At 42.4% G+C, this 19,912-nt stretch overlaps 1 protein-coding gene across 12 annotated transcripts in view; it reads left to right on the forward strand.

Moving 5' to 3' along the window:
* The window catches only part of SHANK2 (SH3 and multiple ankyrin repeat domains 2), a 258,071-nt gene that overhangs the window by 220,195 nt on the left and 17,964 nt on the right, over positions 1–19,912 (forward strand). For 3 of the 12 annotated variants that reach the window (XM_088175303.1, XM_088175304.1, XM_088175307.1), the window contains 4 exons: positions 1,357–1,377; positions 18,062–18,121; positions 18,359–18,489; positions 18,972–19,083. In XM_088175303.1, coding sequence (XP_088031429.1) covers positions 1,357–1,377; positions 18,062–18,121; positions 18,359–18,489; positions 18,972–19,083 — 324 coding nt within the window. The other 9 variants (XM_088175306.1, XM_088175308.1, XM_088175313.1 and 6 more) reach the window with 8 other exon arrangements.

Genomic DNA, 19,912 nt, shown 5'->3' on the forward strand with positions numbered 1-19,912 from the left:
TAGATGGGGCAGACATTGCAGTGGCAGGAGTTTTCTGTTCTGAGTAGTCCTGCACCATGCTCCAGAGATGTTTGCCCCCTAAGAAAGCTGTAGTAGTAGCAGAAATTTGCTTTCTTCCTAAAAAAGTCTGTAAATGCCACTTCTGTGACATTCTGAACATTTGCCACCCTAGCAAACAATGTGACTGCTATTCCAAATAACATCTGTGGTCTACCTATTTTCATATTTGTCCTGGAAAAGGGCTGTTGCCAGAAGGGACGAGAATTCTTAAATTGCACAACAGCTGAACAAGCTTCCACAGGGAAAATGTTCTCCCTATCATCAGTTTAAAGTTGTCTCCTGACATAAAACACAGCTTGTATGTGTGTATTTATCTATAATTTATAGCTCCCTCTATGTATTTGTGTATATATTGGACATCTGTGAGAGCTATGAGAACACCCACATTTTTATAGCCATTAAACTCTCTAATGAATGAGCATTTCTTTCATGACATATATGTGCAAACCAAATAGGAAGAACTTATAAATGAGCACTGTGGATGTTCTCATCAATACCTATGTGTAACCCTTTTTCCTGAACTGGAGAACTTCATGGTCTAAACAATGTCTCGTGACAAAGAATCCCACGGGCTAATTATGTGCTGTGTACAGATGTATTTCCTTTTTATTGGTTTTGAATGTGATGCCTTTAATTTTATTGAATGTCCCTTGTTATGTAATAGAAGAAAAATGTAAAGAGAAACTCCCCATTTGCTTTCCCTTAGAGTGCATAGTTTTGTAATGTCTTCTAGCTAAGTTAAACATAATTTAAAAAGAAAAACTATCCATCTTGCAGTCATTACAGTCACTTCCTTTGCCTGGCTCTGAACCCTACTTACAGTTTTATTGACATGTTTTGAGCTATTCTGTTCTTCATAATACAGAGCAGACCATCTGAGCTGTTCTCTTTAAATTAATTAATCCAAAAGATGGCAGTGTGCTAATGATTCCTTTCCATTTCAATCTGCAAAGATTTGGAAATGCCCGATGTTGTCACAGTTTGACAGCCCTGTATCAATAAGTTGCCCCAATTACTGTTTTAAAAAAAGAACTTAGAAAAAAAAAAAAAATCTGCATGTATCCCTAATACCTGCAGGGGAGAAATTCCTCGTAGTTATCATAAACCCTGATAAGAACAAAAGCAGATTTTATCTATTGTGGTTTGAGTGATACCTGTTTAGTAGAGGTGAGCAGGGAGAGACTGACATCTTAGAGGGAAGGAAAATGTTTGAGCTCAAAATGACAGACGAGGATTTAGCATTTTAAAAATTACCTTCAGAATTGATTCACAGTTCATTCCCTTTCTATTTCCAAGCTTCAGTACGGAAGAAGAAGGGTAAGGGGAAGCATTTTGTCTCTTGTTTAACCTGTTTCTCACCTTTCCATAGTGAAGGATAATAACAATGTAAATGTTGGCATATGGTCCAGTTTATTTTATGGTGTCAAATGTACATTAATTATTGTATATGTTTTTTAGTTATTTAGTTAAAAAAATTGCAAACACACTAAGAAACTCAAACAGAAGACCACATTCGAAAATATCCCCCGCATTTCTTCCTTTTGTCTCCTTTCCTTCACCTTGCCTTTTTTTTCCTTCTCTGTACCCGACTCTTCTCCAACCCCTTCCATCTCATCTCCTCACAGTTGCTGTGCTGACTGGCAGCCACAGAGAGTTAGTGGCCAGTGGCACGCAGGGCAGTCCCACGTCAGTGGTCCCGCCCGTGTCCCGAACGGCCGCGCGTTCTCCCGTGCCCACACTGTGTCTGTCTCAGGGATCAGGGATCTTGCACACCACACCTGAGCTTCTCACCCTCAGAAACGCTGCTCTGTCCGGTAGAACATCTTCCACGCTGTCCTGTATGCATGGAGTGCCCTTCCTGGACTGATTCATGAGGCCACCCACCACCTTCTCCTCGAAATCTGTCCCAAAGCCCCACCTTCCCTAGATCCCCACTGAGCAATCATCCCAGCGCTGATGGCGAGGCAGGGGGGCAGGTAGAAATAGCAGTGCTATTTTAATAGCTTTCATAAATGTATTTTCGTGTAGAGACTCTGTTTGTGTTGAGCTGTACTTTTTCCATGCTCCTGTGCATCATTTTGCTTCCCTAGATTGTGAGCTCTCCCGAGCAGGGGCTGTTCATTTCCACGTTCTCATGGAGTCTGGCCCAAGGAAGAGTCTCCCACTTCCCTGAGCCCCTGGGTGGTAGCTGGTGAAAAACAGGCTGTGTCCTGCTCTTGGATGAGGTTCAGTGTCATGGAAAGGAAATCTAGGCTGTAGGCAGTGTCTTCTCTCAGCAAGGAAGCTTTTCCTTTTTGACATTTAATAGGACGGAATTGGGTTATTTTCCACTCTGTATTTTCCTGCTCTTTCCTGACCTCCTTTCAGGTGGTTACCAGAGGTTCCAGCTAGGGATATTTGCCATTCTCCATTCAGAGAATATGACAGAATAAACCACATTGCTACTGAAAAATATGTTTTGGCAGCATATAAAAAAAAATCTTGGTGATGTTGTACAGTCTTCTGTCAACCAAACATTCAGTTTTCTGGGTCAGAGATGAGGGAGGTATTAAGATAAAAATAATGGCTTCTGAGGTTCTGTCTGCCTTGTCTTGCTGGTTATCTCTGGAGTTGGGTTCTGGTTCATTGGGAGAGCAGGGGAAAGGAAGGCAGGACGGGACATAGGCTGTGTTTTTTGATATTCAGGAGAGAAGATAGGGTATTTGTGTCTGAAAAGGTGATAAAACCCTTAGGTTTGGAGCAGTATGGCATGGGCATTTTACTGCAGTTACAAAGCATGAATTACTAAAATTTAACTTCATCTGTGCCACTGACTTTCTGCTTGCAGTAGTTGCCTGACTCAGAGGTAGCTCCCAACCTTGAAATGCATGTGTGGAGGGGTCATGTCTCCAAACTACCTTCTGGATTTTGTGGGATACTTGGGATGGGGGAGTGGTCTTCTTCTTTCTTGTGCCTTGTAGTTTTCCAAGAACTGTTGTATGAGTAAGTTATGGCAACGTGTAAACCATGAGTTTTAGCAGCAACCTGTTGGAGGCAGCACTTAAAATGTGATTCCATTAACACTGAAAAATATCCAGGATATCCGTGCAGCAAAATGAAATGAAAGTTTGAAAATACTCTGAAAATGAAAGATTAAGGGAAAAATTTGAGGTCATAATTTTCATTATCACGACGGGAAAATAGGTATTGTTAAAGCTTCACAATTAATATTTTAAAACTTTAAATTTAACTCTGTTCATAATAAGTTTATGCAGCTGGTGGAGAGCTTGGTTTTAAATGGCTTTTCCTTCAGTTTTTGTTTTGACTGATGAATAACTCAATGTGGAGGGAGAATTTTAAAATTATATGATCCTTAAGGAACACATCCATAAGCTAAGATCTATAAATGTCTAGATACATGATTTAAAAGTTTCCTGCTTCTCAGCTTTCTTTGCTGCCAGGAAATGGGTTTGATTTAGTGAGTAATTTGGGATTTTCAGTGAAAGCTGGAGTGGACATTGTTGAATTTTAAAATATCTAATATAAAATCCTCTAAGAGAAGGGACAAAATGAAGAGTAGAGCAGGTTAAATTTCCACAGCGAAATGGGAATGACAAGATAAATAATCCTTCTGCATTAATAAATAATCTGCTGGCAGTGTCTCATGGGTGTCAGTTGTGAGCTAGGGTGGTGCTTTGTTTGTTCTTAGATTTGATATGGTAATCAATATAAAATATTGATATATACCATATCCTGATAAAGTATATGTGTTGGTCCTGGTCTTTGGGGTTTGGTGTGGGCTGCAGTACCAACTACAAATAAAGGATTTTCTCCTTTGAAGGGTGTAGATTCTATCACCACCTCACAGATACAGAATAACTGTGGTATCATCAACACAGAATATTGTTACCTGGCATCAAGTCTGACCAGCATTTGAATAGAAAAATATCAGTTGATGGCATTCAAAATAAATATTATTAGCTCTGTCTGCAATAAGCATTCCACTTCATCCCATTCCTGTTGTCCATTGTTTCAAAGGTGGCACCTTCCAATGGCATCTGAAACAATGAAATTGCAGAGCAAATATATCTAAATGAATGCCAAGCAGTGGATTAGCTCACAGTGGTTTGTTCTGTTTGAAGAGACCACTCCCAAAGCCGTCTGGGTTCAAAACTCACTTTTTTTATTTCACTGTGGTGGAGTTGATGATGGAGATTTGTCTGCAGGGAACAATGGGAATACCACCAAAGCAACTTTTACAGCACTCACCACGGCAGCTCCTGAGATAGCTCCCAGCACCTGCAGTGCTTCTCTGTAGGAAGAAGGTTTTCAGATCTTCACCAGACACTATTTCAGAAGATGAGAGCAAAAGGCATCAGGCTCCATGAAGAATTCTTGAAGGTTATCCCTTGTAAGTAATTAATTCACATTACATATTTGAAATTCTAATGAGGTGGCAGTGTAGTAATGAGGAAGAGGTTGTCATCGGGTTGTCATTTATGTCAAGCAGAAAGCAGTGACTCTGGGTGGAATTTGTCAAGTCTGTGTGAAGAAATGCCAGCCCCATTTGTGGTCGGTGCAGCGAGGTTGCAGATTTTATGGTTTGTAGTGTAACTTGGGGGAGTCCACAGCAGTGTAAGTGTAGGATTAAGACTGTGGCTACAATATAAGTACTTGTAAAACACTTTGTGAGAGAAAAGTATTGAAAACTGGCATGTTTCAAAAAGGGAACAATGTTAAACCTGTGTTTTCCACGAAAAATAACTTGGCAATGTCCTGATTAGCAATTTGTGCCACAGAATCCAAACTTAGTAGGTAACTCCTGGTACTAAAGACTTCAGACCAGGATTTACCTTTCATGAGATGCTTTAACATTTTGGAAATGGGAATCCTGAGTAGAGGCTGCCTGAGTCTGTGTGGGTGTTCTCATCTACACTGTTATTATTTTGAATCTATCAGCTTATTCTCGAGGATGTAGCACCCTGTCATGATACTTGTTTTTCTTTACTACAGGACTGTAATTGAAAAGGTTTTCAAAACCTTTCTGCATCAGCCATACAAGACAATGGTATAAAAGAAGTTGGAAAAAGAATTGTAAGTGTTGCAGAAAATGTGGGGTTTGTAGCATTTGCAAAGAGACCCATTAAATACGTTGGTTACTGTGAGTGTGACTATGCTCAGATATTATCAGTTTAATATCTAAGCACATATTCAAAATCATGAAGGCTTGAGAAGCAGTTAAAATTGCATGTGTTTCCCAACATAGCACAGTTAGGGCAGTGGAAAACTCTTTCAGCACTTTTAATGTGTTCTCTCTCTTTTTCAGGAGCCAGGGAGATGAAGGACTTATCTCCCTCATCTCAAAACTCCCTTTGCTGCTATTTCTTTTTTTTTTTTTTTCTTTTTCCTTCAAATGTTCACATACCCATGTTAATTAATTTCTAATCTAATTAAAAATAAATGTTTTTAGATAATTCCTCATAGTTTGTTTGGTTTTTCCCCTGGGTGTGGAAGTGTGAGAGTCAAGTGCAAGACCAGAGAAGGCTGCAAGTGTCTTAGATCCTCCAGCTTCTTTTTGGTTTCTTTGATTTGATTGCCTTTCTTTTGTGACCAGGCCAAATTTTCAAATGCTGTCTCTTAAACAGAACTTCAAATTGCCACTTAAATTCCACCTGGCTTGCAGGGTAGGAGTGGGTATTGACTATATTCTCTGCTTTGTTTTTGTTCTTGAACAGAAACCACTGTTAGACAATGACCATTCCTCTTTCAAGGTAGGCTGAATTGCAAGGCTTCAGCATTGCAGGTGTATTTTAAATGCCTGTATCATTATTTCCTTAATAATGAACATGCTGTTAAAGAGCTGGTACTTGAAAATTGTATCTCTAGAAAAGAATTTGAGCATATCCGTTTTCTGCCTTCCTTAAAAATTACTTTTGATGGTGTGGTTATAATGTGTAAATGTGACTTGTGTGTAATAACGTGAAGCTATTTTCAGCCCTAGAAGTACAAACAAGGCTTTCCTCTAAGAAAGTTTTGAGAGCTCTTTATTGTGAATACCTACAAAGCATTTTCATAAATCATGTAATAGTATTTATAGATAATATTAAATCATTCATTTTCTGTTTTATGGATTTATTTTATGTCTTTTTATTATTTTATTTTATTTTAGAGTACTTTGTAGAATTTAGAGTATCCCAGAGAACAGACAAATATTTTTAGTTAATTTTCATAGAAGGAAAGTGTTTCAAGTGCCTTTTGTGTTTGACTGTATTGCAAAGTGCTTTTATTATTTCCTCATTATGCTGACTTCTAAAGTAATATTCTCTGCCTGTTGTTTGCAGTATGGTAAATGTGTGGTTTGAGCATTGTGATTCAAGCACAATCCTACAAATTGTTAATTTGGGGTGGGACTGGAAAAAGGTAATTCCAGGTTAAGATATAGTGGTGGCAGATTGATGAGGATTAGCCTAATTGTCCACATGAAAATTCAGGTCATTCCATTTCTGTATATTTTTAACTATACATTTACAGGACATAACTGTAGGCTGAACTTGTTGTTTCTTTCCTCTAATGTTGATGATAAACAACAAATTTGGATTTAGAACTTTACCTTTAATGTTCTTACTCTGAATCCATGCTTTAGGTAAAGCTAGTCTTTAAATGCTCAGTGGTGTGTTGAAGGCCTTGTTATACTTTACCTACTTTTGGTCTTTGATGAATTTTTACACATCTGATGCTGTTTGAAGAGCTGAAAAGAAAGGCATTTGTTCTCAGTGGGCACAGATCCATTTTTAGCCATTTTAACCAAACAGGAGTCACCTGTTTTTCCTCCAGGGACATTGTCAGGTGAAATTGCTTCTGTGCCAAGCAACGTTATCAGATGACCTCCTGTGGTCCTGTGGCTCTCTTTTGAAATCAGTAGGTTCTCACCTGCCCATTAGCACTGGGAACATGGTCTAGAATTTTTGTGCATCTGCCTCTTTGAAAGCCTTGCCCAGATCCCCAGACCCACTGTTTGCACAAATTGTCCTGTAGTAACTCTCCTACCCACAGACATTCCCCCTGAATTTTTTATCCAGTTACTTCCCAGCTATTCTTTTACAAATTAAAGGGCAAGGCCTTTGGCATATATATATGGGAAGTGCCAAAAACCTAAAAGGAATGCAGTGCAAATAATTGCACCTACTTGATTTAGATGCTGGTTTGGTGGGTTTCTTTGTTGTTTTTCCCAGACATAGAAACTTAATTATATGCATAATCACCCCCGGTCTTCATGCTAATAACAAGCTACTTGTACTTAAAAATAAAAGAAATTGGGGAAAAAAATTGAATTCATAAGACAGAAGCACCACCACAGCCATATTTTTATGTAGTTTAAAAGAACCTCTATGCATTTCAAGTAGGCACACGTGAAGACCACCCCTTTAGTTGTGGTGCTGCTTAACCCGTTTTTGCAGATTATTGACAAGGAAACAAATTTTATCGGCTAACGAAGGAAATTAAACTAAACCTGCAAACTCGTATTTAGGGAAGGCGATGGAACAAAACCCTTGCATGTGCAGTGCCTGACACTAAGGGCTGAGTGCCCAAACCTGTTGCCACCAAGGAAGAATGAATGTCCTGTGTTCCCATCACTTTTCCAAAGGAAAAATGCATGTGCCCAGTATTTGGCTGCAGATGCTGGACCAGGTGGGTGATCCTACAGCACTGAGGTGCCATTGGCATTGTCTGAAGTGTTGCATAATGCGCCTGGTACAGTTTCTGTCTGTATCTATCTTAGGTATTTACAAGGCACCTATCACCTTGGTACCTAAGCAGTTTGAGAAATGCACCCACCCCAGGAGGGATGATGAGATACAGACAGAGGCCCAGGTCCAGAGCAGCAGAGGCAGGGCCCGGGAAGCTCCCCCGCTGTGTTCCCGCTGTTGTTGAGCTCCTGGCCCCCTTGTTGTGGCCAAGGGACATCTCCACCCAGCTGTCTGTCAGCAGGAAGAGACCGTGCCCCAGCCCTCCCGAGCAGCTCCGCTGGTGGGCAGTCTGAAAAGGAAAGATAATGGAAAAGGCAACGATCCGGTAGCAGAGGTGAAACAGGAATGGTGGGATTTCAAAAGGAGGGCTTCTTAAAGAGCAGCACATCTCAGGGGAGGGATCAGCTGCCAGTCCAAGTGGCAGGTAAGGCACAACACAGGCATAAATCTCAAATGTTCTTCAGTGACCAAAAGTTAAAGAAATACTTCTGATGTCTCTAAAGTTTGTGTATATCCAAAGCCCTGCTCTGTTCTTGGCCTCTGTCTCAGTCCTCTACCCCTGCAGCTGAATCAATCATTCAGTAGTTCTCTGTGTATCTCAACCCAGTAATTGCTACAATCCTAAAAATGCCTAATGACCAACACGAAGGACTCTCAGTGGTAATGAACATTGTGGTGCAAGGAGACCTCACGGAATAGCAGTGCTCCAAAATAATGGACATATTCATGAACCTAAAGGCTGGAATAAACTTGGCTTTGATCAGCATGCTCAGGGCAGAATGCAGCAAACCACAGCTCTCCCCTGCAGGCACAGCTGGAGCAGCTCTCCTGTGGCCTCCAGGAGCACCTGCTGATCCACCATGTCAGACCAGGGAAACACCTGGATAGGCAGCAGGAACAGAGAATCTGTCTGGCAGATTCTGCTCCTCTGCAGAAACAGAGAACCTGCCCAACAGGGGAGAAAGAGAGATAGCCAGGACTTTGGTGGAGACTCACCAGTTCCTATTGCATGGACCCCCTCAATACCAGATCTCTTTTTGTTCCTTAAACACAAAAGAGTCACTGAGGTAAAAGAAGAAACAGACTTCAGAAGCCTGTGGATCCCAAGGGGATTTTGGAAATAGCTGTGTAGTACCCACAATGATCAAACACTAAAGCTGAAGTGCAGTGGGTCACTGACTTCCAGATGTTTCTGCTCCCTTTAGCTCATTTGCATGCTCCTTCCTGAGTCCCTTCCTTGGCCATTTAGGGATGAAGATGGAAGTCCTGCCCCAGCAGGGCAAGGGACATGAGGTTAGGAATGTGAACCTTAGAGGCTGCAGGTTTGATGGCTGCTATTGCTTGGTATAAAGATACCTGTAAAAGACAGAAGTGACCTATTTTGCCTGTAAGTCGTATCTATCACTGTGAGCAAAATGCTGCATGTAGTCATAGTGTGGCAGGGGGAAATTGCTAGAAAGATCAGTGACCTCTTCCTTTTGCTTCACACCCAAGGAAGCCAGCTGTGCTTCTTTGTACCCACTCTATTTAAAGCTTGAAAAGAAAGAGATTTCTTTTTTTTTAAAGCAAATTAACAACCAAGTGAGGTCAGCCAAGCTGGTGCATGGTTTGATCCATGGCCAATTTTGACTTCACAGTTGTAGTGGCTTCTCCCTCTCTTTTTTTGGAAGTGACCCCTTTTCCAGGGAGTTAAAGGCAGTTAGTTGAGGTCACTCTGTCAGCTGTTCAAGCAAAAGGACAGTTTCTGGCTGAACCCAGTTTGGCAGTGCCCCTGCTGTGCCTGGCACAACTCTCCCACAGCCCCAGCCTAGGCACTGGTGCAACCAACCTGGCCGAGATCTGCCTGGAATTTAGGGTGACTTTCAGTCACCAAGGAATGGATTTCTTGGGCAGAGACTCACACGTTCACCCAGGTGGTGTCAACCAGTGGCCTCCAGGCAATTTTCCCATGATTGCTCCTTAGTGAAGGAAAGTTTGTGGAAGGCCATGGCTGTAACACACCCTCGGTTCCCCTTGCCCCATGCCAATGCTTCCCAGAGCTTCCAGAAACCAGAGTTGCTGAGAGATGCTGAACACCTTGTTACAAATAACAATGATGGTTATTCCTCCTTCTCATTGCCAGCCAAGTTTACCAACCTAACCCAAAGCCTGTGCATGTATTCATTATTCAGAAGTATTCGCCAAGAGTTTCCGCAGTTAACCTTCTGCCCAGGGGTTTTCACAGACTCTTTACTTTTTGTCATTTGTGTCATTGGTCACTGATTGCCAGATGCTGTTCTTTCAGCTCTGAAAGGCTGAAAAGACTGATTAGGAGGATGGCAAGTGGTAACATTTCATAGGACATAAGGAATTTTACAAAAATTTATTATTGCTCTTTTTCAGAGAAATTTTTGCTTCATGAGCCTCTGGCAAATATGTAGACAGGCACAAATAACAAATGTGTTTTGGTCCCCCTGAATCTGAACAAACTAGACACAGTGATAACAGAATGATGACAGAAGTATTCATAAGTCAGTGTGGAGTTTAGAGGTTTTTTGATTTCATTTTGCTTCTGTTTTTGACTTCCAGTATAGTTTGGTTCTACTTACTTGCCAGTTGTTAGGTGGGCTCTCTTTAGAACACTTGCCAGCTAAATGGGGTTTTCAAATATGGGAATTTTCAGTTGACATGTCAAAAGAAATGCCAAGACATTCAGGATGACCAGTGGCTCCACCAGAATGAGTATTTATGATCCCTTACCTCACTCCAATTCCATAGACTTTAACTGAAGTGTGTGTTTGCTTTGTGTGGTAAAAGTAGGTCCCCTGTTTTTTTGTTCTTTTCTTTTTTTTTTTTTTCTCATGTGTACTCAAGTAGGAAAATGCTGAGAAATAATTTCATGGTCCTACACTGTAGTTGTTAAGAAAGCTTTGCTAATGAAGGAATGCAGCTATGGCTGTATTAGACAAAGCAGGAGAAGAATTGCCAAGGAAGAAGCAGTTCTTAGTTAGGTTCATGTATAGTCCCTTTCGAATCTCCATGGAGTGGAAGAGCCAATGATTGCATGACAGTTTGTCCCTAAAATTCATTTCCATAAGGAGCTCATGCCTTTTTACAAATACAATTTCATCCTCACTTTCCATAAAACATGCAACTGGACAGTCCAGCCAGACACAGAGAGAATATGAATACTTTGAATGTGAATACTTTGAAGTAGTGAATATGCTAAATGCACGAATAATATCCATTATTTTAGCACTTAAAGGTCATCTTTCAATGAAGTCACACAGAATCCCTTTTAGAGCACCATAATATTGCAGGCACATGGGTGTAGAAATAATGAGTACCGCATTGTGGTAGACAGGGATTGAGATATAGGAGAAGGGATCCTTGGGTCTGTCAGAAAAAGCCTTTCATGTCATTATATTTCACATGAAATAATTTTAAAAAAAAAAATCGAACAAAACCCTGCCCTGATTCATAAACAGAACCAAAAGTATGGTTTAACATGACCTCAGCAACACCTTGCAGATTTAAGATTACAGCTTCCACTGAGGTCTGAAGAGTAGTATTTAAAAAAGCAGAAATTAATCCTTAAAAAACACCCAAAAAGCTTTTTTCAAGGCTGGGATGCCAGAGAGTAGGCACGGCACTGATCTGGCACTCAGGCCACTGCGGTGTGAGCAGCAGCAGCCGGGTTGGGTCACAGCCCTTCCAACAGCAGAGCTTCTCCCAGCTGTCCCTTGCCTGAGCGTGGGGAATGCAGGGCTTTGGGCTTTGGGCTTTGGGCTGCCTCCTTCAGCCACACTGCCTCAGCTTGATTTCTTGTGACCAAATTGGCCCCCCTCAAAAATTTTTTTAAAAAAAGAAGTGGACTCATTTTTTTATCTAAAGTAGCAGAAAGTGTACAGAGTCCCAGCCACAGCCTCATGTAATGCAGAGAAGTGCAGGACCCAGCTGGGCAGATCACACTCCCTTGTGAGCTGGTGATTCCTGTGGGTGCAAAAGCCCGAGCCTTTCCTGCTCTTGGGGAGGGCATTTTGCTCTAGAGCTGCCACGGGGAAGCGCTTGCACCCAGATTTCCACCACACACCCTCAGGCAAGGGAAGAGGTAGCCAGGGGAGGGCAAAACTCAGTTCATTTCCAGGAGACAAAGAGATCCCGGTGAGCAATGCCCTCAGATAGCATTTCCTACTGTTTGGAGAAGAGAGCAAGGACAATCCGGCAAATGTTGGGGAGGGCATTGCTCACGGGATTATCCCATGGACGGCCACCGTCGCGCTGCAGCACTGATTTGGGAGAGATTTTGGGTGGGGGTGATGTGAGACGTCGGACAAAAGTGAAGATAGCCAGCAGTGCTTCAGAGCAACAAAGGGCTGCCCTCAGCCAGTGGTGGAGCACATCTGGCACCCCAGGAAGCTCAATTGGACCCTTGGCCCTGAGCTCGTCCCAGGGATTTCTGACTGACACCACTGCAGTGCATAGGTGAGCTTCTCGCTAGGTTCACTGACATTTCCTGTCACAGTCACGCTGAGGGGAATTTGGTAGCTCCTGCCTTGGGATGCAGCATGGCTGTGTGTGTTCTGGGTACAGGACAGTGTGCATTGAGACCAAAAGTGCTTAATGATGCCAATTGCCACGTGCCCAATGCAGTCACTAAACTTTAGTCCGCCCTTCCGTTTGCCCAAACACATACACTCTGGCTTCCCAACTGGCTTCTTTCTATGTGTTGTCCAATGCATGTAGATACCTCCATCTGCCTGGCCTCAGATACAGTGGTTGTTGCTCCTCTATTTGATTGCCAGATGTCACTGGGGAGCAAGATGGGGAGGTTCCTGGATCCTCGGGGCAAGCCAGCCATCACCGAGGGAGCTCGCTGTCCACGCCGGCCGAAGAACAGGAATCCTCGGTGCCTGCCTCTGATGAAGACTCGCCAGCCAGGACCACAGAGAGCTGGCAGTGGCCGCTGTCCTCGTCTGAAACGCACAGCAACGTTGGGGAGGATTTTGAGGGATTTCAAACGCCAGCGCGGACTCCGGAGTGCACCATGGACATACAGTCTCCCGGGGATCAGTCACTCAGTAGGACTCCTCAGTTTGAAAGTGACTCTCCTGAGGAGGAGGGAAATGATGAGATGAATGAAGAGCGCTGCGGTGTTGAGCCTGTCCCTAGGGATCGGGGTTGGAGAGGGCAGCCCCAGCTAACAGAGGGAGAGAAGCTGTTGATGGAAACCAACAGTAGGATTGTGCAGCTGCTGGAAAATATCAAGAGGGAGCATGCACAGTCCATGGGTCTCATGTCCCAGTCCATGGGCCGTATGGAGCTGCAGCTGGGCATTGTGGCTACCTCCACAAGAGCCATCCATAACTACCTGTCAGAGATTTTAGCTTTCCTCAAGCAGCCGAGGACGCAGGTCCTCGAAACGCGCATCTCCCAAAGAGCCACCCCCCATGTCGAGTTGACGTGTGCCTCGACATGGACTGGTGAGGACGCAGTGGCATCCTCCACTGTGTGCTTACCAGGGGCCGAAGGGACGAGCGACTCTCGCGACCCGCCGCAGGCCACCCTGCCTTGTCGCAGTGGCCGGCTGCAGAGAGCCATAACCGAGAGGGCCTCGCTGCCCATGCCTCCACGCCAGGCAAAAGGGGGAGGGAAGAAAAAATAACTACTCCATAGGATTTTTAGAGGTTTTTTTTAATGTGCCTGTCCTTTTAATTCTTAGCCATAAGGCCATCGGTGGCAGAGTTCAACCATTTCCTACATTGGCTAACATTGTATTCTGGCTGACTAGATTAGTCTAACATTTTGTAGTTTATATTTGCACTGTTAACGATGTGTGCTGCTGGTATTTGAAGAACATTTGCCTCTGTTCTTTCACTTTAACTTCATACGAGCATTTTTTTACTCTGTGCCAGGCATTCATTGCTTTTCTTACAAATACAAGTCATTTCTTGAGGCAGCTGTTTTTTGAGTTTTCTTTCTCCATTATCCCACCCCCTCTGAGCAAGCACTCGGGACCTGGTGGTAAGTATAGAGGTCTTGGCAATACTCGCCTCCCAAACTGTGTTCGATCAGTCTTTGCCTGGTGTTTCTGGCATGCCAGCCTGAGGTGTTGGGGTATAGCCTGTACTGGATCATGACCATTCTTATCCTCTGTGGGTCTCACCAGCTCACTTCCTAAGACCCTCGGTGGAGCTAATCCACATGTCTTGGCTATGTCGTACAATAAGTAATGTTGCCAGGATCATACCTCATATTTCTCTTTTTGGGGGCTGTGTAGTGATGTGCCACCAGATCTATCTGGGCACCTGACTCTCGTTTTCAAAGTTCATTTGATGATGGATCTGGTGGCTTGATGGGCAGCATTATACTTTTTCCTCTGAGAGAGTCTGGGGATTCGGAACAGGAGTCACTAAGCAATGTGTTCTAAGGGGATAAGAGCCATCTCCTGCAACAAATCTATTAGGAGGAGACTGTCCCCTGTAATTATCACAGATATTAATTATTTAAGAAAAAGAAAAGAAAAAAAAAAAGCAACTTGCCTAGCAGCCAGACCTCTTGAGAACGTAAAAGTCATGACATGCTGTTGGGTACTGTGCTACTCTGTCTGTGATTAAGAGCTTTTCATCAGAGACGAGACCTACATCGTGATAAAACACAACTACTTTCTGTGCCTTTAGGCCATCCAATTTCCTGAGGGCTGGCACCCTGAGCAGGGCACAGGTCCCATTGGTAACCCAACAGGGCAGATGGAAACGCACTTTGGCAATAAATTACTTTATATCTGTTGGTGCTGCCTCTCTCGGGGGAATTTAATATAGTGGCACTCAAATTGCTATATGCATGCAGAGGCATCAGACTGGCTTTTACATGTGGTATTCCTGACAGTTCTCTGGAAGGATGCTGCTCCCAGGAGCCCCTGGAGCTGTGGGGACAGGTTCTCACAGGTGTAGCATGGCTCCTGTGTTTGACTCTCAACATGCCGTTGTGACTTCTCAGGAAGGTGCAGAGCAGTTTCTATGGAAAATGCCAGGAAATAATCGTAGGCCTAAAAATCCTCTTCTGTGACTACAGCTGAGCCATGCTCTCTGGCCAGTGAGACATAGACTCTTCTTCCCTGTCTTCCAGTGAGACTGAGGTTATTCAGAGCAAAGCACATCAGAGTATGTTATCTACCAACCAGCCACAGATTGCTCCTATAAAAGTGTGTGTGTGTGTGTGCTTGTGGCTGTACTCTGCAAAAAGACTGGTTCAAGGAGGAAATGCAGCTGGTATGGCCAACCTCCAGTGCAGGCTTTTCCCACATTCCTTCCCTTTGACCTTCATCCAGCTGCATTCCTTTTAAAAATCCCATTTGAGGCAGGCTTCTTTGGGCCACTCTGTCATCACACCTCACAGCAGGTGCCAATTTTTGCATCCTTTTTGTGGCTTTTTTTTCTCTTTCGCCAGGGTAATTTGTAAAGTTATCCTCAGAGAATTTCCAACACGAGCTTGTGAGCTTCCCCTCTCGTTGGTACTACGAGTGCGTGCTACAGAGTTTTTGAGGTCACAAGGAGGTTGGGAGGAGAGCTGATCAGTGAGCCTGACAAATGGTTCCAGTAGGAATATATTTGGAATGTATGGTTCGGGTACAGGAGGGGTTTGCACTCTGGTGCTGTGGAGACAAACAGCTCGAGGCACAGGCGAGTGAAGGTTTGGCCAACACGTCTTCTTTCTGTGGGATGAGTCTGAGTGAGGCCAGCTGTGGCTCAGCCACTCCACTTCCTTGGCCTGAGGAGCACGTTGGATAAGGCAGTGAGGATGTTTTTGTTTCACGTGGTGCTTTCACTCCAGCAGCGTGGGGCAGTCGTGGCCAGGCGTTCAGATTTGGACGATTCCCGCAGGACCCGCCATGTAGTTGCTGCCATTTAGGATCAGTCTCCACGTGCTGGCTGCTTCTGTGGCCTCACATATTTTGTTGTAGTAGCTCCAGAATGACAAGCTCCACTCTACCTTTGCTTTCTCATCCAAGGGCAGTAGAGCAAGAGAAGGAACTCAGTGCTGCCTTTGGAAGTGCCATGCGAGGAAGCCCTAAAGAGTTCCTTGCAAAGCAGCTCGAGCTTTAACCCGCCCTCCTCTCCCATTGCTGAGTGCTTTGGCTAAATGTGGCAAAATGGGAGCAGCCATAGGATGAGAAGGACTGAAAACTTCTCTACAGACAAGAAACCTGCAATAAACTCACACAAAATTGGGGGTTTTTTCCCCACGTGGAAATAGTAGATGGTTTTAAAAATTGGTACCAACTGATATTTTGGTCAGATCCAACACTAGGATCTGACTTTTAGGATTGTCTAGCAAAATCAGTGCAGTTGGAGGGTATGTATGTTTCACCCCAACAAATAATTTCATGCTTTTCCAAGTGTCTGTCATGGCCTCATCACTCTTTCCCTGCAGCTTTTTGTTGTCTGAATGGGTATCTGGTTACATGTGTCTGTTCAAAATAAAGGGAATCACTTCTTACATGGTATATTTCTGTTTCTCATGTGCAGATTTTGAGTGCTTCAGTTTGCAAGGCCTCCTTCTTTCTGTATCCCAAAGATTAGTTGTTTGGCTTCTGGGATGAGAGCAAGGGTGGGAGAGCCTTAAGAGGAAATCTCTGCCCAGTTGAAGCTCTTGGTGATAGATCCCCTGAATATCATTCTGCAGTCCAGCCATATTTTTGCTGTATAGGGTAAATGTTCATGGTTACACCATTGCTTTCTGATGCCTTTTGCTGAGCAGAAGTGCAGATATTTTTCTTTCAGAAGTTTGTATTACAAAGCCTTATGAAATGTGACATGGAGTTGGTTTTTATTTTTGAATACATGTGACGATTTTAGGATTTTTTTTTCCTTTTCTCTTTCCACTGGATGATCTAAAACCCACAAAAAAATAAAGCAGACCAGTGAAAATACTTGAATGCTAACTTCAATTGAATCAGCAGCACTATTCTTGTGAGACAGTTTTCAGCAGTGTTCAGCTTACTGGTCCTGCTCAGCCTTTCCTTTCCTGCCTGCTCCCTGACCCTCTGTGACACTGAAATATCCACTTCTAGGACAACCTTCTTCCTAACCCAAAGGCTTAAAGTTCTTCCCTCTCTTCTTCTGCTGTTTAAAATATCATCCTTACATCAACCAGATCTACTGTTTAGCAGGATCAAAAGCTCTTTTCCTCCTGCCTTATTCCCATCCATATCAATATCCAGGGCCCTGAGTGTGCTGCTCTCCAGTGAGAGGTAAAATTTAAATCCCTAAATACAATATTTGGGATAGTAACACTAGCTCTAGATCACAAAAAAACTGGGTTTTTTTAAGTCTGTAGTATCCTAATGAAGTAACTATGCTTGTTTGACAAATAATCAATTATTTGGGAAGTGGAGCTAGTTGCTGAAAAGCAGCATTGCTTTGACTCGTGTCGTGGAAGCCTAGGAGCCAGGCTGAGGTGTTCCACTCACAGAAATGCCACAGGCTATGCAACTAATCCTAGTTGTGGTGAAACTTCAAAGGAAAAGACACTAAATTAACATGATACAGGCAAGCAAATGCAATGGAAGACGTAGTAAGGAAAGCTGTTGGTGTGATTCTAGTGGAGATTCCAAACTCAAACTCTGCTGGTCTCTTGGGCTAGTGATTTAATTTCTCTGTGCCTTGGTTTTGTATCAGTAGAAGGGGCAAAAAAAGGAGCTGTCAGGCAATGATTAGTTGATTATACTGTACTTGGAGGTCTTCAGTGTGAGGGAATAACATTTTGTATTAAATGCTGATGAACCTTGTTTGTGACCAAAGTTGGAGACGGGGCTAATACTAGCACTCAGCTTTGGAATATCCTGATTAAACTTTTCCCTGTATTTTATCATCACATCATGCAGTAGATCAGAGTCCCAAATCCAAATGTTGAAGTTCTCATTCAGATTTGGACTTTGCCTATTTTTGGTCTGCTTCTGACCACGACTAAATACATTCCCAACCTGTCCAGTTATTAGAAGTTTAAAAAAAAAAACCAAAAACAAACAAAGAAACAAAAACCCCACTGCATATAAAAGTTTCATTTGAAGAAAGGATGCAGTTAGCAGTGCTAGCCTACAAGTCCAAGAGTGTGAACAAATCAGGCTGTGATTACTTAAGGAGAATAGGCATAAAAGAGCACTTCTGGAGTACTTGTTATTGTCCAAAATATCACTGAAATTCTGATGACTAAGTACAGTCTGCTTATCTCTATTTGAAAGAGTGCTGTACGGATTCACTATTTCTAAAGGTCTTCTTTCCATTTCTATATAGATATTCTCCCTTCACATTTTGAAGGTTTGAAGAAGAGGATTGTTTTTCGAGTCACACTAAGTAAACATTAAATGCATGCAGGCTTAAAACTAAAGCATGCATGTTATGTAGCAGCAATAAAAAGTGCTCGGCTTGCACGACTTATGATGCTCAAGCGTTGCCTTGTTAAAATGCCAAAAAAACTTTTTCTTTGCATTTTTTTGAAAAGTAAATCTCTTCCTTTGACCTTGCAATACTTAACTTTTCTGTTTCTTTGGACAAGTGATATTTATTTTACTGAATGCTTTTATATTACAGATAAGGTGGATGAAATAGTGCCAGTTTCCAAGCCATCAAGAATTGCAGACAATGCAACTGTGGACTCCAGAGTGGCAACTATAAAACAGCGGCCTTCTAGTAGATGTTTTCCCTCAGCTACAGATATGAATGTGAGTGGGAGCCATGAAGCACTGCTTTATTCCTACTAATGTATCTAATTCCTTGATTAAATAATGCCCAATGCTTTGTAAGGGAAGAATTGACATTAATACTATTAATAGCATGTATTAGAAACTAAACGTCAGGACTCCAAAATTGCATCATTCAAGTGCAGAATTTAATCATACAAAACTTTGCAGGTAAAAAAAACCCTGATTTTATTGCATTTTGGACATACTTTTCCATTATCCACCTTAAGTTGTTGCCTTGTAAATAATATCAACAAACTCCACTTACAGCTGCTGTCCTTTCATGAGTATCTAAATAAAACCCAGCCTTCCCTTTCTCTCCCCCTCCTCCCCAAAACTACCCCCAGATTTTTGATTTTCCATAAGAATTCTCAGTGAAAGGGGTAATGGATGAGGCATTATTTCCACGTGGGAGAGACTTTCACACTTTAATGCTGTTGGGGTTTCTGTTTGCTCTTTTGTAGTCCATGTATGAGAGACAGGGTATTGCTGTGATGACGCCCACTGTCCCAGGGAGCCCTCAAGGTCCTTTTCTGGGTATACCTCGGGGTACAATGAGAAGACAAAAATCTATAGGTAAAATGTCTCTCTTGTATGGTTTTGTTCATTAATAGCATACTTCTAGTAACTTTGCTTCTTTCCTAAAGTGTGTTTCTCCGACGTCTTTACCCCAGTGAGTGGCTGTTTAATCTTTATACAAAGCTCATGAGAGAAAAAGTTTGTGTGTAAGGTGATGTAATTTCCACATTCTATTTGGCGAGTATGGAAGTATTATTTGGTTATTTTCTTTAGAATGTTCCCTCTAACCAGGAAAAAAAAAATCAGTACAAGCCTTTTGCAGAACGTTAGACCAAAATATCCTTTTTTTCCTTGTTATTGAGATGAAAGCATTGTAATGCTATGTAGTTTACTAAGAAATCCTGTTGATCAAATGGACTAAAATTCACCTTTTTTTTTCATTTTAAATGATGGCAATAGATGCTTTTACAACAAAGAAATAAAGAGCAGACCAAATCTGGGCTTTCTTTGTTCTTGTTAGTAATCTTAGCGGTGACTTTTAGCAATTTAGAAATGCATTATGCTGAGGTAAAATTAGCATTCAAACTATCCCAGTATTACCCAGTTTATTTGTGTTAAAAGCCATATTTGTAATGATGAAATGTCGTCTTTCGAAATGCAACATTATGGGTTTTTTTCCCCAGTAGGATCTTGACAGTCCCTTTGCTAAATTTCAATTGCATCTTAAAAATTCATTAGGATTCTGAGTTGTTTTATTATATGCATTTGTCGAGAGCTGGAAGGAGCAAGGCAAAAGCAGCTCCTCTGCACAGAATGTCTTCCCTGTGCAATAGTTTTCAATTAAAATTTGCTTTTTTTACAGCAACTTGATGAAACATAAACCCCA

Source organism: Sturnus vulgaris, chromosome 18, assembly GCF_052056855.1.
Source record: "Sturnus vulgaris isolate bStuVul1 chromosome 18, bStuVul1.hap1, whole genome shotgun sequence".
NCBI classification, from domain to species: domain Eukaryota; kingdom Metazoa; phylum Chordata; class Aves; order Passeriformes; family Sturnidae; genus Sturnus; species Sturnus vulgaris.